The sequence below is a fragment of the Rhinatrema bivittatum genome, chromosome 15, assembly GCF_901001135.1.
Source record: "Rhinatrema bivittatum chromosome 15, aRhiBiv1.1, whole genome shotgun sequence".
NCBI lineage: Eukaryota > Metazoa > Chordata > Amphibia > Gymnophiona > Rhinatrematidae > Rhinatrema > Rhinatrema bivittatum.
Window position 1 is genome coordinate 57802492 of NC_042629.1, and position 25224 is coordinate 57827715.

Below are 25224 nucleotides of genomic sequence, written 5' to 3' on the forward strand. Positions count from 1 at the left end.
CAAATGTAAAAGAAGGGAAGCTGGAGGAGAGACCGTTGAAGCAATGTTTAATATTTGTGATTTATAAAGTGCTTTTCGGGCACGTGCATGACAGCAAGGATAACACAAACATGTATACAAGGTCAGAACAAGAACTCCATGTGCAAAGCCATTACAAAGATGTGTATCTGAAAAGAGAACTGCACTTTAGGCCTGGGTCCTAAAGGAAGAAAGTCCTGAAAATAACATTGGAAGCAGAAAGATCACATCTGTTTATATTGCGGACAAAATAATTCAGCAGGATTTTTTTTTTTTTTTTTTTGACAGAGTACATTCCTCCTGCTCCTTTGTACTTCCAGCTGAATAAGAATCCGGGCCGGGATCCAGCAGCATCAGCCTTCATTCGTAAGCATCTGGTATTTTTTCCCCCCTCTGTTTTATAATTCCTCTCCCCACTTCCAGCGAACCCAGTCCGTTCACTGCAGCAACAGTCGTGGTCCAGGGGCCATGCAGCGAGACTCCCTCCAAAACTCTGCGATCGTGGGCTCTGAATGTGGCCACCGGGTGTCGCCGTTGAGCGATGACCACAACTCCCCCCAAGGGCCCAGGGGAGCGGAAGACCCAGCTGAGGCCTGGGAGCAGGGACCTCCTGCAGAGCAATAAGCAGCCCTTCCACCACCCAGCCGGTGAACCGGATACTTGAGCCTGTTTTGAGGAAAAGCTCATCCAGGGATTCCACGGCTTTTGTTTTGAGATTAAAAGACAGTGCCGCTCCTAGCAGAGTTGAATTTTGCAGCGAGAGTGAGGCATCACAGTGACTTTCTTTTTTTTTTTTTTTTTGGAAAGCGGCTGTGGTGAACCGATTCATAAATTTGTTAAGCCTGTGCAAGTCAAAGACAAAGTGAATCCATTTTAATTAAAAGGAAATTAAAATCAGCCAGGGAGCCGTGGCCAGAGTTTGATGCGCAGGCATCCACGGAGTCCTTCAGCAGGAAGATTCCACGTTCCACGCCACGTGGCAGGACTTGCAGAGGATGTGGCTGTTCAGAGGGTAGCATCCCTTCTCCGTGGGCTCAACAGACAGGGGGATCTTGCATTTCTGCAAAAGGTAAAGAATGATATTCAATCAATCCAACAGAAGCTAAATATCCTCACCTACCAATTCACTCAATACAAAAAAGGAGGATGTATTATGTTCTTTTTATAATTTTTAAAGTGCTAAATAAATTATCCTTATAAACTAATTGCATAGGAACAGATTGCCCATTGCGTGGCGAGAGGCAATGGATTAAATTCCATTTGCACTAATACTGATGGTATCTGTTCCTATGCAATTAGTTTATAAGGATAATTTATTTAGCACTTTAAAAATTATAAAAAGAACATAATACATCCTCCTTTTTTGTATTGAGTGAAAAGGTAAAGAATGAACAGCGTGTGTTAAAAAGAGGGGAGCACAAAAGGGAACAGCCCCCCCCCCCCCCTCTATGAGTCAGCCGCTGTGATTATTTTCAGGATCCATCAGCACAGAAGGGCCAAGGAAGGACCCCCCTGTGCAGATTTATCTTTCCTGCTCCGCGCTGCCACCATCGGAGCCGGCACAACGCCTTCGAGGTGACGGGGAGGGCGGGAGTGGGGGGGGGGGGATGGGCACCCGAGAAGAGGATCTGAGTAGGAGGAATCTTCCCCCTCCCCCCACTGCCTGTGGGCGCTCGCTGACTTAATCCGACCCCGATGGCACCGGCCATGCGACAGGGCTTCGGTCTGCAGTTTTACTTTTTTCATTTCTTTTTCTCACAAAACCAAATATCAGCCAAAATGTTAAGAGGGCGATGCCGTCACTTTGTGTCCCGAGGACCGCAGGTTCTTCTTCACAAAGGCGGCAGAAGGGGGGACCGGGAGGCTTCGTCTGCGACACCGTTCCCGGCAGCCCCCCGGGGAGACGCCACCAGAGGTCACAGCGAGCGAGCCAGGCTTCGAACTCCGTGGCCCCGGCTCCCAGAGGCCCCCGCACCCTTCGCAGCAGAAGAGGACCAGAGGGGCTCGCTTGCCTACCGTTCCCTCAGACTTCCTGACTGTACTTTACCCATTTACCTTATCTGCTTTTATCTGGTAATTGTGTTTGCTACAGATTTCATGCGGAAGGAATTGAATTCAAAACGAGAATCAATAAGGTGGGTAACTAGGAGAATAGCGGTAGATTAATTGTAGTGTTAGAGGGTCAGTGCCAGGCAAATCTAAAACAAATCCATAGACTAAAAGTACTTTAGGTTAACTTTACATCCCTGCTCCCTTAAAAATGTTAACTCGATAACAAATCAACAAAACGATGATGCGAGAAGTAGTTCAGCAGCGAGAGGGCGCTTTCCAGTCTTTTGCACTGAGTGCCACATGTATGATCAGCTCCCAGCCGGCGAGGCATCCTGTGTGTGTGCGCGCGCTCACTGCAAAGAGCGCCAGGCCCTCAGAGGAGGAGGCCGATCTCTGGAGGCTAGAGTGGCAGACTTGGAGGGGCCAAGGGAGACCCTTCAGGGACATAGTAGAGGAGGCAGGAAGCAATCCTGTAGCTAGGAGCTGTGCTCAAGGTGATGTAATATCCTCTGGCACGGAGGACAGGTCTCCAGGGGCCCGAGCCCAGGAGGGCAGGGTTAGGACGGCCGTTATAGTTGGTGATTCAAATTATTAGACATGTAGATAACTGGATGGCTGGCAGATGTGAGGATCAGTTGGTAACTTGCCTGCCTGGTGTGAAGGTGGCATTAGGAAAGTGCAGGAGGGAGGTTCTGGAAGCTCAGTTTAGGATTTTAGGTAGAAAGTTGAAATCAGACCCTCCAGGGTGGAATCTCAGAAATTCTCTCCGTTCCACATGGAGGACCCCAGAGGCAGGCAGAGCTCCGGAGTTTCAATGCATGGATGAGTCGATGGTGCCAGGGAAGAGAGCGTTAGGTTTGTTAGGAATTGGGGAAGGAGGAGCCTATTCTAAAGGGATGGGCTCTAACTAAACCGGAGCGGAACCAGGCTGCTGGCACTAACCTTTAAAAGGAGAGAGAGAGCAGCTTTTACACTAGATCACGTGGGGGGGAAACTAGTAGTGGCTCAGAAACGCATGGTTCGGAGTGAGGTATCTTGTATAATTCTGCCTGTTGGACTGCTGAGCCAGGCCTTGCTAAGCCTGTGCCAGCACATGTCAAATGCCTGCTATGCTGTTTGCTGTCAGGAATGCAGGTAATTACTACGGAATGTGGGCCTAGGTCAGCCAGAAGTGAAGGCCATCTCGCAGGACACCTGTGCGTGGGCCATTAAGAGATTCAACTACACAGGAGGACAGAGACTCCTAAGAGACAATCTATGCCTTTCTACACAGGACTGCAGGGAGAAGAAAGAAAGGAAGGAAGAAGGAGAACAGATGATGGGTGCTGGTTGTTTAGGAAGGGTAAGCCAGGCCAGAATGACGCATTTAGAAATGATCAACACTTGGCGAAGGTAACTAGAAAAAATGTATATATAGGCCTTGTAAGATTGTGACATAGGCAAGGAGTTCAGTGTTCTTTACAGACCCTGCATTCCTCCTTCCCAGACACGCACACTGTGATTGGCAATTATTCAGTTCCTAGAATAAACATTTTACTAAATTACTACATTTTCTCTGAGTCTTGTGTCTGGTATATGGGGGCTAAAACCTTACAATCTTTGAAGGATACTAAGAGAAAATAGGGCATCCCAGTAGAGAGGTGGCAATAAATGCCAAACTGGACCAGGTGTCCTTAAATACAGCGCAGAAAGATTCTGCTTTATCCTTCTGGACTGACGAGCAGGTTGTTACCACGTACAAGAAACACACTTTGAAACGTCTGAATACAAATGCTAGAAGTCTTAAAAATTAAGGTGGGAGAGTCAGAGTGTGTAGCACTGGAAATGACTGGTGGAAGGAGGAAGATTACCAATGGGACTCAGATACCAGGGTACAAATTATATCAAAATGATGGGATGGATCAACCAGGATAAAAGTGGCAGAGAAGAGCGCTGGACCAGTCCCTACTCATTTCCACACGCAGCCCTGTGAATTACCCAGAAGAGACAGTCCCTGCTCTGTGGGGCTTACAGACCCCCACAAGAGGTATTAATGGGGACACGGCTCCGTTTACAGCTCCTGTTTGGGGGTGGGGGACGGCTCCATTTTCACCTGGCATTATTAGGGTTGGAGCCCCACTGAGCCATAATAAACAAAAAAAACCCAACCCCAAATAAGCCAGCAGCCAACACTGCCGAGCACCAGACCTGCACCTGACTCCCAGCTAAAGGAGCAGCATCTGGGCCAGCTGCAGCCTTCTCTCGGCTGCCGGCAGCCCCTGGGGCAAGCGGTCTCTGTGCACAGGAAGGGATGCAGGAGACATGGGGGGGGGGGGGGGGGGAAGTACCTTGGGCCTTGGCTTGCAGGAATCTCAGGAGGATAAATGGGAAAGAAATTCTCGACGTGAAACCCTCTCTCTTATACTCCAGAAGGCTCTCCACCCTGACCCTACTGCGTAAGTGACACCAATACACTGATTTATTTATCCCCTTTTGACTTTCTGCCTCAAGGCACATTACAACCAATCTAAACATTTTACACAGTATGGGAACCATTCATTTACATATTAAAACAACACAATCCCTAAATTATCTAAACGTCATAAAATCTGCCCCAGCCGATGTCCAGACAAAGGTTTTTATTTACCTTTTTTTTTTGGTAAATATCCATTAACCCAGAGAGAGAGAGAGAGTAGAAGCTGCTGTTTTTGGTTACTGCAGGACACACCAGCCACGTTCACATCGATTTCGGCTCACCTACCTCACAGCGATAGCACTTTTCATGGAAACTCCGCCCGAGGCATTCGATTTTGTACGAGTCCTCTCCGTCCATGGGGATAATGGGATCACGACAGACGCTGCACACGGAGGCGTATTTCCTACAGGAAGCAGGAAACCAGAAAGTGTCAGCACCCCACTGTCCGCACAGGCTGACCTCCACCGCAGGGACTGTGGCTGTGATTTAATCGGGCAAGTATCAGCACCCCACCGTCCGCACAGGCTGACCTCCACCGCAGGGACTGTGGCTGTGATTTACTCGGGCAAGTATCAGCACCCCACCGTCCGCACAGGCTGACCTCCTCCGAAGGGACTGTGGCTGTGATTTAATCGGGCTAGAAGGGTGAGGGAGGACCCCCAGCCAGCTGCCAGCGAAGGATCATGGTGCCACGGGCCCAAAAGAGGTCAATTTGGATTCAGAGGGAAGCCCAAAAGAGCAGGAGGAAACACACAGGCCAAAAAAAATAATTAAAGCCTATGCGGGCTGTAACATCGCAGTAAATGACGGCACAAAAAGAGCAAAATGGCCCGGCCAGCCGCGGCCTGTGGCCACCCAGGCAGAAGCAGACACAAATACTGATATGGAACTTGACATCCGTTTCCCGCCCATGTCCATCCCCCAGCCTCAAAAATTGTACTGCTGCCTTCTTTAGGTTGTTCCTGCAGCTCCATGCAAGCCCCAATCCTAAAGAGAAGGTGAGAGCGTAACCTGCACAGAGCGGCTGTTACAGCCCTAAAGAGAAGGCGAGAGCGTAACCTGCACAGAGCGGCTGTTACAACCCTAAAGAGAAGGCGAGAGCGTAACCTGCACGGAGAGGCTGTTACAGCCCTAAAGAGAAGGCGAGAGCGTAACCTGCACAGAGCGGCTGTTACAACCCTAAAGAGAAGGCGAGAGCGTAACCTGCACGGAGCGGCTGTTACAGCCCTAAAGAGAAGGTGAGAGCGTAACCTGCACAGAGCGGCTGTTACAACCCTAAAGAGAAGGCGAGAGCGTAACCTGCACAGAGCGGCTGTTACAACCCTAAAGAGAAGGTGAGAGCGTAACCTGCACAGAGCGGCTGTTACAGCCCTAAAGAGAAGGTGAGAGCGTAACCTGCACAGAGCGGCTGTTACAGCCCTAAAGAGAAGGTGAGAGCGTAACCTGCACAGAGCGGCTGTTAGAGAAGGTGAGAGCGTAACCTGCACAGAGCGGCTGTTACGACCCTAAAGAGAAGGCGAGAGCGTAACCTGCACAGAGCGGCTGTTACAGCCCTAAAGAGAAGGCGAGAGCGTAACCTGCACAGAGCGGCTGTTACAACCCTAAAGAGAAGGTGAGAGCGTAACCTGCACAGAGCGGCTGTTACGCTGTTACAGCCCTAAAGAGAAGGCGAGAGCGTAACCTGCACAGAGCGGCTGTTACAGCCCTAAAGAGAAGGCGAGAGCGTAACCTGCACGGAGCAGCTGTTACAACCCTAAACAGAAGGCGAGAGCGTAACCTGCACAGAGCGGCTGTTACAGCCCTAAAGAGAAGGCGAGAGCGTAACCTGCACAGAGCGGCTGTTACAGCCCTAAAGAGAAGGTGAGAGCGTAACCTGCACAGAGCGGCTGTTACAGCCCTAAAGAGAAGGCACGGGGTAACCCAGTCCTGCCGCTGCAGATACATTTATGCATGTGTAGTCATTCTGCATGCTAGTTTAGCCACACACAGGGAGGGCAATGTTGTAGAGGCTCATCTCTGCAGATAAAGCACCGTTTTAATCCCAGATGTGACTGTATATAGGAAGCAGCAATGTGCTGCCAATTTTTTTTTTTTTTTAACCAAGGGGCTATTGCCAAATTTGTTTCCATAGAATTATTTAAGAAGGGGCTCCTGGGAGCCTCCTCCAGTACCTCACGTGTAGTAAACAGATTAAACTAATCGCAGAAAATTCTTTATCACACAACGCACAATTAAGCTCTGGAATTTGTTGCCAGAGGCTGTGGTTAGTGCAGTTAGTGTAGCTGGGTTTAAAAAAGGTTTGGATAAGTTCTTGGAGGAGAAGTCCATTAACTGCTATTAATCAAGTTTACTTAGGGAATAGCCACTGCTATTGATTGCATCAGTAGCATGGGATCTTCTTGTTATTTGGGTAATTGCCAGGTTCTTATTGCCTGGTTTTGGCCTCTGTTGGAAACAGGATGCTGGGCTTGATGGACCCTTGGTCTGACCCAGCAGGGCATGTTCTTATGTTCGGGACCCTAGCACTACAGCCAGGTTTCTTCCAGCAAGACATTTTTATCATCAGCTGTTTGCTGATGTAAGTGTCCCCATTTTTTTCTTTTAAATTCTTAAACAATCTTAAAGTTCAATTGGCCTGATTCATTTGTCTTTCCCTGATAAATGGGAGCTCTTCCTTATGTGCTACAAATTGGACCAACTGCACCCATTGCTTCCTCTATGCACCGATTGCCTAACATTCTGGGCCACAAGGACCCTGGGTCTGATCCAGACGGGCAATTCTTATGCTCTATGATGTAGCCAGAAGTTGATTTATCCCAATCACAACCCTCCGTGTAAATCGGGAACGGTGCATCGTTCCCTCTCTCAGTAAGGCAGAGCTCATCTTCTGCAATTACAGAGTTCTTTGCCACAGAAGGTCTTCAGGGAACCGTGCCACAGCGCCGCAGGGCTATTTCTGTACCGCACGTCGCTCGCTCGCCATGAGATTATTAAAAAAATAGTCCCTAGCAGACACCTCAGCACCAACAATAACAAAAAATAAAGCCTACATTTTACAAAACAGCTTTGAAGTGCATTGAGGATGCCCCTTTCCAATATCTTAAGGAGCCTCTAGAGGAAAGCTCCCGTCTGTTTTTGTCAAAATAGGTTTCTGGTGGCTTGGGCCCAATATTCCAGCAGCAGCAGCGCCGCCATGCAAGACACCCAGCTTCAATTTCCCAGAACTGGATCCGCCTCCTACGCCCGGCCAGGGCTGCAGGAGTCCTAGCCATTCAAGCAAGAGTGGTATCTACCGGGGAAAAAATAAATTAGAATAAAAAAACCGCCCAAAAAACTGGGGGGGGGGGGGGGGGGGAGGGGAGGAGCGGAAACTGGGTAATGCAAAGGAAAGCTCACAGCACCATTGTCTGTGCTGGGCCAGGCTGAGCTGTGAAGGAGCAGCAAATAAACACACACATTTTGTGTGCTACCTACCCCGGCCGGCAAGTTCAAAATCCAAACACTCCTATGAAAACCGCGCCTCCGCTCGCCGGTCTCGCCCGGTTCGTTTGGAGAGCGCGTGAGAAAATCAATGCGGAAAAACACTAAGGATGTCAAAGCTGTGCGTCCTTTGGCCAGGTTTAAGGGGGGGGAGAGATGCTGTAGTAGTGGTGGTGACCTGCGCCCATGGCAGTGCGGAAGAAGGGGGCATCGCTGGGCAGGTGTAACGCAACCGAAAAAAGAAAGGGAAACTCCCTCGATAATAAGGACGATCTCCAAGGGAGCCGGGGATACTGGGCCTGCCCCTATTACCCTCGCTTTAATCCAACTGAAAGTAAAAATTATTACGGGAAAGACTCAGGCCTTCGGGGGCAGGTGAATGCGTATCAGACACCACACGCCAGATTCATCCATTTATGCAGAACCCTGACCCAAGGTGCTGGCAGGAAGCCTTAACTCACATGCAGACTGGACCCTCTACTGCCGGGGGCACTGGGATCGTTTCTACAGGGGAGGTACAGAGCAATGATTACGTGGGTTGGGGGGTCCCCTCCCTCCTACATCGCTTTCTGCTCTCTCTCCACCCCCCCAGCAGCCCATCCCTGCTGACAGCAGGAGAGCGCGGCCAGCAGCGTCGGCGGGTCCAGGGATTCTCCAACCCATTCTTCTCCCCACTGGTGCCTCTCCTGCCCACCTCCCAGTTAATGGCTCGTATTAGGAGCTCTGTGGCTTTCCACGGCGCAGCGTATGCTTGGAAACAAGCCGTGAACTGGGCGGGAGGGGGCACCGGCGGCAGGAAGAGCAGGTTAGAAAAAGCACCGGACCCCTCTGTGCCACCCACTCTGCTCTCCGGCTGGTCCGCTTGCCGCAGGAGGCGGGGATAATCCGCACGCCGCTTCCCACTTCTGCAGCCGCTCCGGTCCCGTGCGGCCCCCGACGTTGGTTTTCAACGCACGACATATCGGCAAAGGAAGACGCTGCTGTTGTCTAGGCTGCCCTGCTGGTCTTGGCCACCCTTCGCTCTGCATGGTCCAGCTTTGAAATGTCCAATGGCACTACCGGCAGCTGCACTGCCCCCTCCCTGTGGGGGCCCCGGTGCAGCTATCCTCCCCCCACCAGTGCCTCCACTACGGACAGCAGCACCCCTGTACTTCACACCAGAAGGGTGCGGCAGGACCTCCAGCCTCTATGGATACGTCTGTTTTTTCCATCCTGTGAACTGCCTCTAAGCAGGATTAAGGCAGTCCCCACAGACCTGTATTATGGGGCAGGTTTCTAGATCCGAATCTCACCGATGCCCAAGTATGCAGAAGAGGGGGGAACACTATACCCCTGCTATTATACCTCATAAATACCCTCGTACCTGTAATAGTCTGCTACACAGTGCACCTCGTTCTGGTCGTCCACAGCAAAGCTCTCTTCTGCTATCCTGCGGTGGCACACCACACAGGTGAAGCAGCTAGGGTGGTACCCGCTTCCCATGGCTCGGACTATCTTCTCAAGGATCACCGCCTGGCACCTGGCGCATTTCTCTAGCGTGGCCTAAGGAGGCGGGGGAGTAGAGAGAGAGAGAGAGAGAGAGAGATATGAGTCACTCGGAGCCTGCTTGCCAGAAAGCTTCATTTACTGCAGAGTGAAACTGGCTTTTCTGTCCTGTGAAATCAGCAGCAGTTCTGTCAGCAGCTGTGCGACTGGGGGGAGGGTTTGAGGTTATGTGGTAAGCTGAGAAAAAACAGGGCTGCACGTTGGAAACTGTTAGGTCTCTGCACTGGGTAAGGACTACAGAAAGAAAGCTTAAGGCAGAAGAGCTGAAGGAAGGAAGGGAGGGTTCTGTAGAAGGAAAAAATCAGGTCCAGGGAGTGGCTTTCATCTCGGGATTTAAAAGAATGCGATTTAGGGACGGCCACCCTGCTGTTAATGAACCTTGCAGCAGGTCAGAGGTTAGGCGGATGTGGGCTACGCTTTTCCCGGTACCCATCAATAAAAAAATTACACTAAAGAGACGTTCTGGCCTGTAATGTTTTTACTCTGGAGTGCATTATTTAAAACGCTGCCCCTGAGCTGATCTCCGACCGGGTCCCCACAGACGTGGGGAGGGGAATCAGTAACCGGTCCAGAGGGAGGGAAGTTTTTTGTTTTTTTTTCAGGGCCCCCTCCTGCACTTTTGCCCGTTTTAGAGGGAATTCTGGCCTCCGGTGGCCACACAGACATCCAAGACTGCATTTCAACGGGCCGGCTTTGCTGAAATGCTTTTTAATCACCTACATCTCCTTCCCCCGAACTTACAAGAGAGCGTCGCTGCCGTAAGAATAAGTCTCGCACGGGATACTGACGCCTTGCTGGAGTGAAGTCTGTCAGAGGAAGCTTCCTGAATTTCTCAGGTCCGAGTGTTCCCTCCTGCTTCTCTGGGCTTTGGTTTAACTGGTGCCAGAGCTGGGATCCTGGCATCGGGAGCTTTCATTCGCAACCACCTGGGGAGCTTCCCCCGTTTTGTTTTTTTATATCCCTCCCGACTCACTCGGCCAGGTCACTGCGGTGAAAACCCTGGATCGGCGGAGCACGCGCCAGGGCTCATTCAGGAATCCTGAAAGCCTGAGCCCTAAATCCGACCACTAGAGGTCACCACCGCGCAACGACAAACTCCCTCTCCCCCATCTCCCCGGCAAGGGCTGCGAACGCTGTCCCTGCGGTATCCCTAAGCCCCGGCTGACCCCCAGAAGTGAAAGCCTAAATTGTAACGCTCCAGAATTTTAAACAATAGATTTTGGAAGCCAATTATTTCCTCTTAAATTTTAGAGCTTTTTGTACATTTCGGAAGCAAACTCATTTTAAGTGGATGCGAAGAGAAGCTTGTGCGCAGCGCCCTGCATTCTGTGCCTCCAGCAGGGCACGCACAGTAGCGGTTAAACGTAGTCTGGATGTGTGCAGGTGTGAACACGGTTCCTCTGGGACTTTACCTTGTAGCAGGGATCACAGATCGGCTGTCCGTCCTTCTGGTAGTAAAGCTGCCCTGCTAGCTCACGATGACACGTCCTGCACGTGAAGCAGCCCGCGTGATACTGCTTCCTCATTGCTTCCAGGGCACTGGCGTGGGGCGAGATGGCCTTGTGGCAAAACGCGCAGACACCTGCGGATACAAAACCACCGCCTGAACAGGGAGCCAAAACTTTTCCAGGAAGGAATAGGCTTCCACAGCCCCTTAGGGGGGTGAGGAACAAACCGGACCACGGAGGCGAGCTCCTGCCAGCAGCGCGGCGTAGCGGTTCAGGCACAAAACTGCAAACCCGGCACCCTCCCTGTGTCCCAGAAGAACCCAGGTACTGAGGGCAGACCTTTCCCAAATCCAGCCTGGATAGCCACAGTGAATAGGCAGGAGATAAATACCGGAGCCTCAAGCAGAGGACAATCTCTCTCCTGCCTATTCACTGTGGCTATCCTGAACCCCCGACTGGCTGTGGGGGGTCGTCAGAACGCGTTTGGGGAGCCCCGGACTTACAAGATTGCTGTCCGGATCAGTACGATGATAATCTGAAAAGCTCTGTAAGATAAATACGATTATCCCCCTGTTATTTCTCTAATCCTACTCTTCATCTTTTATTTCATCACGCTTTCCCCACCACAAGAGTTCGAAGCATGTTACTGCAAATTACAACAGCAAACGCATACAGGCCATAATGAATGGCTTAAATGAATAATAGAGGCAGATAGAGAGTTGTGAGGCCAATAAGAGCTTCAGCTGTCCCTTGTGGTAAGAAACGTAAAACAAGGTGATTAAATGCTGTTTTAATCAAGTGCTGCTCTATCCGGTGACTCCCAAGGACAAGCTGAAATTTAAGTACAGTCCGTGTTTCGCTGGGGAGGGACGAAGGAAGGTATGCACCTTAGATCAGGATTACGGAGCACTAAGCTCATAAACAGCACAGCAGGTCATTGTCATCGTGACTGGGGTTGTACGTTCTTAACAGCACCAAGTGCCTCTCAAGTGGCATAATGACATAAATACAGGGCATGTTCAATTAAGCACCCAATATAGAGCAGTACACTTGGGCTGGGCAGGGCTGAGTGAGGTGAGAGTCTGCGACGTAGTTCAGGCTACGTGGTCAGTCCCAATGCTGCGTATGAAAAACCAGGGGTTTTTTTTACCAGTTTCCTGATATATAGTGTGGTATCGAGCTCCAAAGGACGGGGGCAGTTCCTTTAAAGGTTACCTCTCTGCATATTCTGCATCTGAGGTCTGTTTTGAGAAGGGGGGTCACGGCATGGGCCAAGCATAATGGTGGGCTGCTGCTTACACCTGTGTGAATCGAAGTTAATGGGCTGCACAAGCTTCAGGCTTTGGCTGCGTTGGCTATAAGCGGAAGTCCGGGAGGGTCACCGGCGGCTGAAGAGGGCCTAGGTTTAGCAGGACGGACCATGCCCAGTCACTATGATCATTCTTTTCTTCGGAACTTTTACAGTCCATCCGGTTTGTTTAGGGCCTGTACCTATCATGGCGGGCAGTGATCTGAATTGTGTGGTAGATCCCAGCTTAAATAGGCAGCCTGCTGGCACTATTCAACCTTTGGGTCGGCGTAAAGGGGCGTCTTTTTTGTGTGAACAACTAAAGATTGGCGAGTGCTCAACCCTGGTGTTAAGGATTACACCCATTATGCATGATCCCATGACACCTTCTGGGATCGGAAGATTTGGTTTTTTGAGGAGGTGCTGGAAGTTTCAGTTGAAAATTTAGTCCCATTGGATCACTATCCAGTTCTTTGCATTATTGGTCATCGGCGGAAGGGATCATGTGTCGTCTCCTTGGAGGATGCCTGCATGGCTGGCTAACGATCCTATCTGTAAATATATTTTGATAGAGAAACGGCAAAATTTTGAGCTTGTGAAGCAGCAGCAAAAAAATGTGGTTCTATTTTGTTCCGGGAGAGGACAAAAGCGGTCCTTCGAGCAGAGATGATCCCCTGTCTTAGTTCCAGAAAGCGAGCCTTCAATAGAGACATTCCCCAAGGGCAATTAGAGAAATATAAACAGGACAGGAATGTGTTAAATGCTGCAGAGTCCAAGGAAAAAAATGTTTTCTAGAGAAAAGATACTGAGGGTGACCCAGTTCTTACAATGTAAAAAATATAAAGTTCTTTCATTATGGTAACAGAGCAGGTAAAATGTTGGCAAATGTAGTTAAGGCTTTTTTGGGTTCCAGGTTTAGGGAAGTTTCAGTTCTCTGCATCAGGAATATGTGGGGGTTTTCAAAACAGTTTTATCAGGATCCGTAGACCACTGAGGCAGCCAACCCTGAAATTCATGATAAATTTATATCCAATCACAGTTGGAGAAGCTCAATTCCCCATTTCTCTCAAGAGATCTCAAGGGTTATGTTATTCAGGAGTTGGGGGGCTTTTGAGATCCCAGGGCCGGATGGATTGAATGGGAATTTGTACAGTTTGGGGGGGGTCACATATTCTTGATCCACTGAAAGAACTTTCGACTGAAACGGTACACACAGGAAGGATGCCAGACGCTTTAAAATCAGTGCACAAGCCTGCTAAGGATCCTCTATATCCCAGTTCACATAGACCAATCTCACATTTAAATCAAGACGGTAAGATTTTTGCGAAAATTCCAGCTGATCCTCTAAAATTCATGCTCCCTACCCTAATTTCCCCGGAGCAGGCTGGTTTTCTGACTGGCATTGGACCCTTCTCATTTCGACAATTAAGCAAAATTCCAATAGAGCTGAACATAAAAGGTGAGAGAGAGAAACCTTTGAAGATCCTACTGTTTGCCGACGACGTTTTGTTCCTCATTTCAGGAGGCATCAAGAGCAGTGTCCCTAGAAACATCGAAGGCATTAGATGTACTGGGGCTCTTGAAGGATGCTTGGCCTAAGGGGCAGGGGACACAATGAGGTATTTGGGAGTAACTATTCATCGTAACTCTAATTTGTGCTCTAAGTTGAATATTCCTCAGAGAATTCAAGAATTTGGATGCGTTTTCCTTTGACTTTTTACAGGCAGGCTTGCACTGGTTAAGATGATTCTCATTCCCAAACTTCTATGTATTCTGCAGAGGATCCCGGTAATTTGTATATAAGAAAGATATTAGATTGCTCTGTTAAACTTGCTCCCCCTTTATTTGGCGTGCTGAAAGGCCGAGCGTGGCTAACAGTAAGTGGTTAACTCCTAAGGAAAAAATAAGAGAGGCCTGGGATTCTCTCATGTTCGTTACTATAAGGAAGCTTGTAATAAGAGATCTCTGGGTGGCTGCTTAATACACAGAGGGGCTCCTACTGCTTTGCATGTGGAGGAGCAATTGGTCCTGCTTTTGTATCTACAGTAAAGGCTGCATGCTAACCTGGACCAGCTCCCTCGGTATGCCTGGAGGTTTGGGTGGCGTTTACTGGGTTTGCCATGGAAAAATCTCTTAATATCTGCCTTTGTGGGTAATCCCGTTCTTCCTCCAAGCGAGGTTTATGCCATATTAAAAAAAAAAAAACCAAACTGGAAGCTTCTGGTATTAGGGAGGTTCAGGATTTCAGTATAGATCAGACTGGCCGAGTGCAGGCTTTTGATTATAGTGCATGTCATTTGACATTTAATCGAAAGGAATTTTATGCTTGCCTGCAGATTAGGCATTATATAATGGCCACTTATAAAACTGTAGATTCAGGTTACACATCAGGTGACTTTCAGCGATTTGGGTCAGTTCTACACTGAGAGTCGCAATTCTCTGGCCTCCCTACAAACATTTCTACACTCGAGGACCGCGTGTACAGTGCTGAGGGTCCTGGCCGATGAGCTGATGGAGGAAGACATTTATCACGCTAATTGTCTGTGCCAGTGGGTAGGGCCTATGCGGGGCTGCATTTGAAAAGCTTACATAGGATTCTGTTCTGGCCTCTGAAAGCATTCGGGGCGCTGTTTGAAATGTAAACCTGCTCAAGCTCCGTTGTTCCATTGTGTCTGGGAATGCTTAGAAATGCACACATTTTACAAATATAATACTTATCACCACTACGTAAGCACCTTGGGCCACCGGCCTTTCATTCTAGACTCTGTTTATATGTGTAAATCTCATAAAACATCCGACTAAAGGATTTTTAATAGCGATAAAATTGTATAATGACGAAATGGTTACACAAGAAGGCCCTGACTTCCATATCTGTAAGAAGTTCTTCAGAACCGAGCAGTTAAACCGAACCCCTCCAAAACGCAAGCATCTTTTGTTTTCACCTTGCCTGTAGATCTGTTTGTTGAATATGCTGTCATCCCAGAGGTTAGTTTCGGAGGATTGGGTGGTTATATAGGGTTCTTAGTTGAGGAGAGAATGGGGGGTGTCATGCACTATAATCATGTTGAGGGTCTTCTGGATATGCATTTATGTATGCTGAGACTTCTGACTGCGTACCATGTTGTGTTGTATTGCTTAATAAAGATAATAATAAAAAAAAAAAAAGACCATACAGCACATCCAGTCTAGCAGAAACTTGGCTGCTGCACCACAGCTGTAAACAAATCCTGACTTTTTTCCAGATTCCCATTTTGTCGATCTTGGCAGTATCCCTTTATCCTTCCTGAGCTCAAATTTAAATTGCAAAGAACGGTTTTAAAGCAAAGTAACGAGACATTTCGAACGTCTTACTGCTGACTCAGGCGTGCCTGAGAGAGGATATTTGTTCTTTTTGCAAACATTCCATTTGCTGTCACGATAAAAGAACTTTAAAGTCTTTCTATTTTGCAATTTGTTTTTAAATTGCGCTTCCATGGCCCAGGAAGTCTGGGGCGCCCCATGGGGATTTGGGAGGGGGGAAGATGTAAGGAACGATTTCCAGGCTAAGTGTGATGCAAGAACTATTCAAAGATGACGATGTGCATGGACCTTTTTTGAGTGCACAAGGCTCCTTTCTTCACAATTTGACCTTTTAAAAGATGATTTTTTTTTCTGCTGTTGGACTCTGAATTTTGCAGATTTTCTCTGCAGTTCAATACTGAACCAATTTTATTTTCTTCCCTGGACAGAGAAGGGCAAACATTTTGGAGGGCACTGACTGATGGTACCAGACATTTTCCATTTTCCATGCTCTTCGTTGTTAGAAGGAATTTATCAAGTTCTCATACATTTTTTTTTTGTTTCTTTTCTGTCGCATGTGCAGCCATCCTCACGTTTCAGTAGTTTTGCAGCTGGGTTGCCAGCTTTCTTGTTCTCCAGTAGGCAGTAAGGGGGTAAAGTTACTGAGCCCATGGGCTGGAGATGGGAGGGCGAGAGGCGAGGAAAAATTCAGACGAGGAAGGAGAGAAGCGCAGGGGGTTACTGTACAAGAGCTAGTGAGCCTTACTAGCAGGCAAATGCAATGAGCACGAGAAGCCAAAGGAAACTGGAAGAGCCCGGCTAACCGCATAAGCATGCATGCCTGCGGCACTCTTAAACAATCCGCTTACCTAACGATTTCATGTTTCTTGAGAAAACATGCCACCCACTCCCAAAAAAAAAATCTCAAAGTGAGAAAAATACAGAAGTCCCCGGTACAACTGCCCTCCCCCCATAACCACCCCAATTTCAGGAAGTGAGCAAAAAGCTGGAAGACTAGGAACCTCAGAAGATGGTTAGGGGGCGCTCTAACCTTTCCCCCTGGATTGCTGGTCCTGCGTGGTACCTGCTGAACTCTCCTCCTCCACCTGCCCATTCAGGTTCCGCTTTGGTGCTGGACTCGGATCCATTTGCTTGAAGTTGGTGGGGTGAGTTTTCTGTGGCTTTGATTCCACGGAGAATGCCGAGGAAACCTGCTAAAACAATAAAGAGACAATCTTATCTGGCGCAGGTGAAGAGTATACAGAACTTACCCTCCTCGGGTTGTCCTGCAACACAATTCATGGTGGTTAGAGGAGAGAACAGGCCTAGAGACTCAAAGTTGTAACCCCACAGTTAGCACCAACTCTTTCTGAAGCTTTTAAGTCAATTAAGTTCCCTGTACTGAATCCTGGATTATGGAACTGGAATCCAGTGCACATGTGATTTATCATTGTGTATATGCATATTGTCCTACAAAATAGCGCCACTTAGCCGGATAAGTTTCGGGTTCTCCAGCTAAGTGGTGCTGATTGAATATTCAGCCGTGCTGAGCGGCCATCTCTTTACTGGTTGTTTATCTGGCTAAACAGTTAGCTGCATAAGTGGGGGCTTATCTGGTTAACTTAGCCAGATAAGTGAAGATTTTCAGCCTTATCTGGCTTAGTTAGCCAGCAAAGTCTAGCTTATCCAGCTAACTATAAGATAGCCACTATATCCACCAGTGCAGCCGTGCCATTGAATATTTCAGCCAAATTAGCCAGATAAGTTTGATTAACCATCTTTCTACACATCAAAACAGTGTACACTAAACATTCACACACATCATGAAAACACAACTTGTATAAAACTCAAAATAAAATACACACTATAAAGTATCTAAAATAAAAACAAATAAAAAATTGAAACATAAAAGTCAAGGAACTCCATAATAACTTGAATATCTAAAATTCAATAGTTCCTGATTAGACTAGACTGAATGCTAAGTAAATAATTTCTACCAATCAAATACTTAAGTAAAATCCAGACCTTTACTTCCTAAATTTAAAATAACTTTTTTCCATACGTATCATCCGTGTGAAAACAACTGTATCCCAGACTCTGAATCAAAGTGGCTAACGGGGCTAAAATCAGGTTAGAAAGCACAGGGGGGGGGGGATAAAACTGACCTCTGAGGGACTCCAGAAGCCAAACATTTCAGATTTGAGATCCCTCCATCCCAACATATGTAAAATACACAGTACGAAAGGAACGATCTGAACCAAAACCATTCCAGAAATGCTCAACTCTTTTACAAGGAAACAATAGCAGCTCTTGATCTATGATGTTAAATGCTGAGCTGATATCTATAAATACCTTCATGATCTTTTTCCTTTTATTTAAGGTCATTCTATTTTTATTTATGATTGCAATTAATGCAGTTTTGGTACTAAGGTCTCTCCGAAACCCAGACTGTTTCAGATGCAATGCATTGACTTAGTCTACAAAGTTGGTTAGCTGAGGTGCGACTGCTTTCTCAATTCTTTTCACTATAAACGGCAAATTCGATACTCAAATTAGAAGGCTCGATTGATCAGATAAGTGCCATCTTGAGTGGTTTCAGAACTACCCCTTCCTTTAGATTAGTATTAATTATAATCAACCACCATTCCGCCAACACAGATTCTGGGCTCTTTTTTTTTCCCCAACCATATTTATTGAATTAAAGGAAGCAATAACAATACCAAACAATAAGACTGCTGGCCATAGCTCAGAAAACAAATATCTAACAGGTTTTCCAGATCAGTACCAATACAACTGCAGTCATTTATACACATGGATATTAAATCCAAATAACTCAAAACAGGACAGAGTACAGGAACCAACGAAGCTCCCAAGATGTACCAGAAAGAACAGACTGCGAGGCAGGAGAGAGGTGTGCAATCAATTCGGACCAGATAGTTAGCATTTCAGCGAACCTTTTTTGGAACAAGAACGGGCTGTAAAATACTCAGGGGTGAGCAATGTCAGCACTTTAGGAAACCAAAGATCTATTTGGGGGCCTAGTATCTCCCACCCGACCTGTTCAGATTACTTTCCTCCCAATAAGCCAGCTTTCCTTATAAAAACACAATTCTCCCGTTGGACCCAGAGGGGACACCCCGGTAAAACAGCCGAACAGCCACACACTGGGGTCTTCCGGAATATCAAATCCCAGTATTTCCATACCCCACTTCCGAACTTGCCCCCGGGTATTTTTTTTTTTTTATCAATTAAGTAAATAATCTAATACAGATGAACTATTATTCATAGGAGATAAATGTTTATTGATACGTTCTTTTACCAACGTTTGCCCTATGCTATCCAGCCCGTGCAAAGGAGGCGACAAAACCAACATCCAATCCGTTCACATTAAGGAACTCAGCCTGAATAGCAACAATGTTTTTCTTAAAAAATGAGCAAAACCATTAGCTGACCATGTCAAACTATCACTTGGAACCTCGTTCTTCGTTTCTGAAAACTATGCAACAACTTTCAAAAATGGCTTCGGATCATTTACTTCCTGTCCTAACTGCCTAGAGATCACCTCACATTTGGCCTTATTTCCTTTCAATTTATAATAATCGGTCACTAATTTACACCCATATTTATTCTGGTCATTTTTCTCTCTCTCTTTCAATGCCTAATCTGCTTCTTTAATTAATCCAGGAAAAAAACCAATCCTGATGAGCTGTTTTTCTTAACTTGTCCAAGAGGAGCAATTGTATGCAGTGCAGGTGGTAAAAAGGAATTCCATTCCTGGACCTGAGAGGTAGGCGAGAGAGCACCGTAATTCTGAGAAAAATGCTTCCATTCAGGAGCTAACTCTTCCAGACCAAGTCCTCTTAAATTGCGACGTGTCATCCTAACCTGTTCGTTTGTTTGCATTAGAAACTGACATTTAACTGAAATAAATTAACAGAGAAAGGTCCGACCAAGAAAAAGCAAAGGAGGTTGGACTACCAGAAATTTCAATTGGCCCCGGTGTAAAAATTAAGTCCAGTGCATGGCCTGCTATTGACGTGTTGAACAAAATCCAGCTAACTTGGCTAGCCGCATTCAGGCTGAAAACTGGCCTCATAATTCTAGTAAGGGTGTGGCTGTGTGTCCATCCTGAGGTGGAGGCAATCATCGAAATACAATTTTATGCAGGGAGGCACACATCTACCTGTGCAAAACACTCTGATTCTTGCCCTCCGTGAGTGTAAATGAATGACTTTGAATTCTTTTTTTTTTTACCAGATCAGCACGCCGCGGCTCACCAGTCCACAGCTCTGCTCCTCAAACGCCATCTTCCTGGAATCTTTTGCTGCCGACACTCCTCGCCTGTCCTCGTCTGCCTCTGCAAGCCCTTTGCCTCTCTGTTTCAGCTCTTCTACGGGATTCCTCATGCCAGGCCACGTTGCAGACCATGTACCTATATAACTAGGCCATCAGCCCTCCCGCGATATGGCTACCACTCCTCTCATTTCAGCTGTCTTTACAGGAGGCAGCATAGAGAAAGAAAACCATTTTAACTGAATTTGTTTAATTAAAGGCTGCTAGAGCACAATTATTTTGGTCAGACATTATCAATCAATCAATATCCCAAAAAAAAAAGAAAATCAATCATCGCATGGTTTTTGGAATGTGACAAAGTGTGCAATAAGAGACCACATCACACCCATCCTCAGAAATTTACACTGGCTACCAATAAGGTTTAGAATTCTACACAAGTCCCTCACCATCATCCACAAAACCATCCATAACCAAGCCCCTCTTGACCTTCAATTCCCACTCAGACTACACACCTCGTCTAGACCTATCAGAGAAGCCTACAGAGGATCCCCGCACGCCCCCTCAACCAAATCCACCCATCATCTACCAGAGAACGGGCCTTCTCTACAGCGGGACCAACCATATGGAATGCTATTCCCCCCCGAACTCAGACAAGAACCCTGCCTGGTGACATTCAGAAAAAGGCTTAAGACCTGGTTATTTAAACAGGCCTTTCCCTAAATCACCGATCCGCCATAGCTAGCACCTCCGAACATTCAGCACACTGTAAATAATTGTTTTTGTCATCGAGTTACTTTCTGCTTTGTCGTCGTCTTCTTCTCCCAGTTCCATTACCCCTGTTTCATTGTAACTTTTGCCTCTTCTCGCTATGTTTATGTTTAAGGTTATTTTACCCCGGTTCCCTGTAAACAGACATGATATGATTGTATCATGAATGCCGGTATAAAAAAGCAATCAATCAATCAATCAATCAATAAAGTGACCAGCATACAAAGGGAGCAAGTTATACAGTGAGATAACGCCTTCATCGTGTTACATAACATTTTGTTGGAAATGACTGGATAAAACATGTTTTTCTTAGGTGAATAACCTAAATAACCTTGCAGTGAAAACATTTGTCTTGCCAAGCTTGTCAGATCCCCGATATGCCCACCACAGGGCTTGAAAAAAAAAAAAAAGTATTAAAATATATCCTCAGTCAGTCATAAAAACATGAGCCGGATACCATCCTGTCTAGAGGGGATCCTTGGGCAAAATTACCTGGATATTCGGAGACAGGGCTGGGTCCAACTTCTGTAGACCAGGGCTGAGTGGCTCTCCTGAGGTGGGTGGAGGTAACTCCGCAAGCGTTAGCTGAGGTGGGGGGCGTGGAATCGGAGGGGGAGGGGGTGGAAGGTCCAGGCTGAGGAGATCTGTGCCCAGGGAAAAATCATCCAACACTGGGTGAGGAAACACAATTTCTGGAAGGGGAAAAAAAAAAAAAGAGGACAGGTCAAAGACATGAAACCATTCTGTCTAAGATCTCTGGTTTTCTGCTACTACTTAACATTTCCATAGCGCTGCACGACATACGCAGCGCTGCGGGATTTTCTCACCGATGCAGAATCCGGACCGTGCTATCCCTTTTTAACACTTTATACAAAAATTCCTTCTTGCATTTAAACACAAGCGGAGGAAATAAGCTGCGCGGTCATAAAACGCAACCGCGATCAAATTTAGCACGGACTGGCACAGCTGCCGTGACCACTTTCGCAAGGCGTAAAGCCCCTTGTCTCACCTAAGACAAGAGCTCGTGACCGAGATCATTGGTGCGCCCGCACAGCTGTGTGGACAGCAGACAACAGCAAACAAGATTTGAAACTAGGCAGGATTTAAAATATGCTCACAGCGTCAACGGTGCGCACACACCTGTCCTATACTCGCAACGACACGGGGATCTGCTACGGAAGCAGGGAAGAAATTCAGAATTGTTAAGCCATAGAATTCCTCACTGCAGCGTTTACTCTTAAGATGCTCCTTAACTATATGGCTCACACATTCAGACTCCTATTCCTCGCCTCCCGATCTCTTCACACCCTCACTCCCATGCCCTCTGCTCTCCGATTCAGACCCGTGTCTCATCTCTCTCCTGGGCCATTCCTGCCACGCGCTATCGTGCCTTCTTTCTGTCTGCCTCACACTGCAGCAATCACCTTGCTCCTGAAATGCAAAAAAACCCACTCCCATCCTTGTCAAACTTTCATTCTTTTGCAGACGCCATGAACACAGGCTCGCGCCCCCAAGAGCACAGCCTGTGACAGAGCAGAGATTTGAACCCAGGGGTCTGCCGTCCTCACTGAACCCAAGGTCAGATGAGCACAAAATGGCCCATCAACTCTGCCCGGTTGAGACTCATCATCTTTCGATAGAGGCGCATATAAGATATTCAAATGCAAATCTAACACAGTCACGAATGTGAGCCCTTGAGCTGGGGCGTGGTTGACGCAGCCTTGCAGGCAAACCTACTAGGCCCTTGCCTGACGGCTGGTGGTCTCGCCCTTCCCTTGGGCTGGAGCTGGGGCTTCATCTACACCAACCCCGTTCCCCGCAGTGGAGCCTTTGGGTTCCAGGGGGGCTGGCAAGGCTTAGGAGAGAGTCTTGCAAGAAGCGGTCAAAAGTTGAGTCAGGGCTGGCAGCGAGCAGTGGTATCCGGGTCCAGGCGGCGAGCAAATCAGCAGAGTAGTCTGAATCCGCAGCAGAGGTCAGAGCCAGGAATCAGGCGGGGGACAGACGGACAAGACAAGGTACAGGGAACAGAGGCAAGGCAGGACCAGGCACGATAAGGCAGGACAGGTTGACCACAGGCAAGGCAAGGATATTATGAGCGCGGCAGGCAAGGTAACAAGACAGGGAAAGCAACACGGACTACAAGGCTGCAGGAGGACCTGTTGCTGAGGCACCAGTGATGTCATCTCTCAGCGCCGAGCAGGGTTTCCAGGCGCGGGGACTACAAAAGAAGTTGAGGGCGTGCGCTCGGGGAAGTGGCGGCATCCATGCCGTGAAGAGAGGAGCATGGTTTTGGGGAGAGCCGGCGGCGTCCCACGGCGAGTGCACTGGCTGCGTGGCCGCTAGTGTTACAAACACCTACTCCTCCTTGCCCTGGTCTTCCACCCAACCTCTCATATCTATCCCAGGTATGCCCAAGATCTATCCCAGTGATGGCCCACCTGGTGGTTTCTTGGAGCCCTGATGCAAGCAACCATACAACTGCTGTCAGAGGTTGTAACTGCCGCTCCATGCAAGTTACCCCGTGCCCTTCTTGGAAGCACAATGCAGTCACACCGCTTCTGTTCTGACTGAACTGCTACTCCTTGCAGGTTAACCCAGTGCTTCATTACCATCCTCTTGCCACTAGGGATCCTCTGTGTTTATCCCACACTTTTTTTGAATTCTGTTACCATTTTTGTCTCCACCTCCTCCAGAAAGGCATTCCAGACAGCCACTATCCTTTCCAGGAAAAAGTATTTTGTTCCCGAGTCTCCTTCTTGAGGAGTAAGCAGTCTAACCATGATCTTCTTAACATGGTGCAAATCCCTGTTGTGGGCTATGAAAGAAATGTTCTTAAATACCTAAGAAGCAGGACCGAAAAGGAAACATTTTCAGAGCGACTTACGGGGGCAAAAAGCATTTTGCCAGCCTAAATTGACCACCCTCGATGCAGCTATTAAGTCTACGGGTTGCTCCACAACGTAGGTGAGCCCTGTCACGCTGAGTGGAGGCGTTCCCAGGGCGTCATCAGGGTGGGGGTGACTGCATTTTCCAATCTACGCACACCCTCTTCAAGCAAAAGCCTACCTGCACCGAAAGCAGGTGCAAGCGACCAGCCGAATTTTGGACCGGAGGCAAGTTTCTCGGTGAAAATGTGGGCACACCTGGCCTTTGAAAATTGGCGCAAAGAGTGCAGGTAACAAAGTGCAGGCAGATTTTGTCCCAATGCAGATAAAGACCTAAACGTTGCTCCCTTAATCGTCAGAGTTCTGGGGGGATTCCACAGATTATGACGGCCTGCGTTACCGTTGAACCAGCACAATATAGCAACGCTGTTTGCTTTTCAGCCTTGGTTTCCACAATAAACAGTCATGTCCACAGCACGGCACAGTCTGTTCTGTCCTAGGCAATAGTTTTATTTTCTAAACCAGTGGAAGTGCCCTTCAAAAAACGGCAGGGGGTGGGGAGAGGGGGTTATTGACCGCTACCTGCGCAGCCTCGCTCCCCCGACAGCGCATCCGGTTTTACCCCCGCCAAATACAACCAGCTCGGTTGCACAGCACGCGTTCCTCCGTCACCAGGGTGCGAGCTTTCACTTCGCTCCACAGCCAGATCCCGCACGTGCAGAGGGCACCGTGCAAATGCTTTCATCCCGTTCCGCCGGGCATCACCGACGTGGAACGCCAAATCATTAGCATGCAAAGGAGGCAGGGCATGCAAATACATTTCATGAATATGCAGTGAGGACATCTGGAAAACCTCACTGGCCTGTGTCACTAGAGGACCAGCGTTGTTGACCCCTCCCTTATCATTACCTTAGGAGTATGCAATATCCACAGGGGAACACAAAGTACATGCACAGTATTTGCTTTCGCTGAAATGTAGCAGCAACAGTTTTCAGATGGGACACACAAATTCATTTATCGATCGACCTTTTTCATTATCATTGATATTTAGTCCTTGAGGAAATATTAGATGTTTAAACTCTCTGAAAGCCCCTTCTACTTAAGCATTTTCACTGCTGGGAATCCAAGCATAGCATGGTGGTGCTGCTGTACTGATTGTCATCATATCCCCTATGCAGGCTTCACATTAATGCATGCACAGCACATGAATACAGTACAGACAGCTGAAGAGCAGATCTTCCATCAGGCATCACACTGATATAGATAAAGCACACATACAGCAAAAAAGAGAGCTGAAAGAAGGAGCTTTGTCAAAACCTCATAACATGCCATACTGGGTCAGACCGAGGGTCCATCAAGCCTAGCATCCTGTTTCCAACAGTGGCCAATCCAGGCCACAAGAACCTGGCAAGCACCCAGACACTAAGAAGATCCCATGCTACTGATGCAATTAATTCAGTGGCTATTCCCTAAGTCACTCATTGTTCCCTTTTCCAGATTATTTATAAATAAATATATTTAAAAGTCCCAGTCCCAGTGCAGATCCCTGGGGCGCTCCACTATTCACCTTCCTACACTGAGAATCCTGTCCTACTTTCTGTTTTCTTTCTTTGAACGGGTTTGCAATCCACAACAATATTCATGTGGGTGTATGAAAAGCAGGAACACAGCACGGACAGCTGAAGAGTGGATTCAGGGAAGCTGATTTTTTCC

General features: G+C 47.8%; 1 protein-coding gene across 7 annotated transcripts in view; it reads right to left on the reverse strand.

Moving 5' to 3' along the window:
- Positions 1–234: 234 nt before the first annotated feature.
- The window catches only part of FBLIM1 (filamin binding LIM protein 1), a 42456-nt gene continuing 17466 nt past the window's right edge, over positions 235–25224 (reverse strand). For 4 of the 7 annotated variants that reach the window (XM_029578949.1, XM_029578956.1, XM_029578953.1 and 1 more), the window contains exons 3-8: positions 21119–21318; positions 16617–16779; positions 10963–11132; positions 9369–9547; positions 4811–4928; positions 235–1078 (exon numbers count right to left, since the gene is read on the reverse strand). In XM_029578949.1, the coding sequence (XP_029434809.1) occupies positions 965–1078; positions 4811–4928; positions 9369–9547; positions 10963–11132; positions 16617–16779; positions 21119–21318 (944 nt within the window). In that variant the 3' untranslated portion in view covers positions 235–964. The remainder of the gene's footprint in view (positions 1079–4810; positions 4929–9368; positions 9548–10962; positions 11133–16616; positions 16780–21118; positions 21319–25224) is intronic. The other 3 variants (XM_029578951.1, XM_029578950.1, XM_029578955.1) reach the window with 3 other exon arrangements.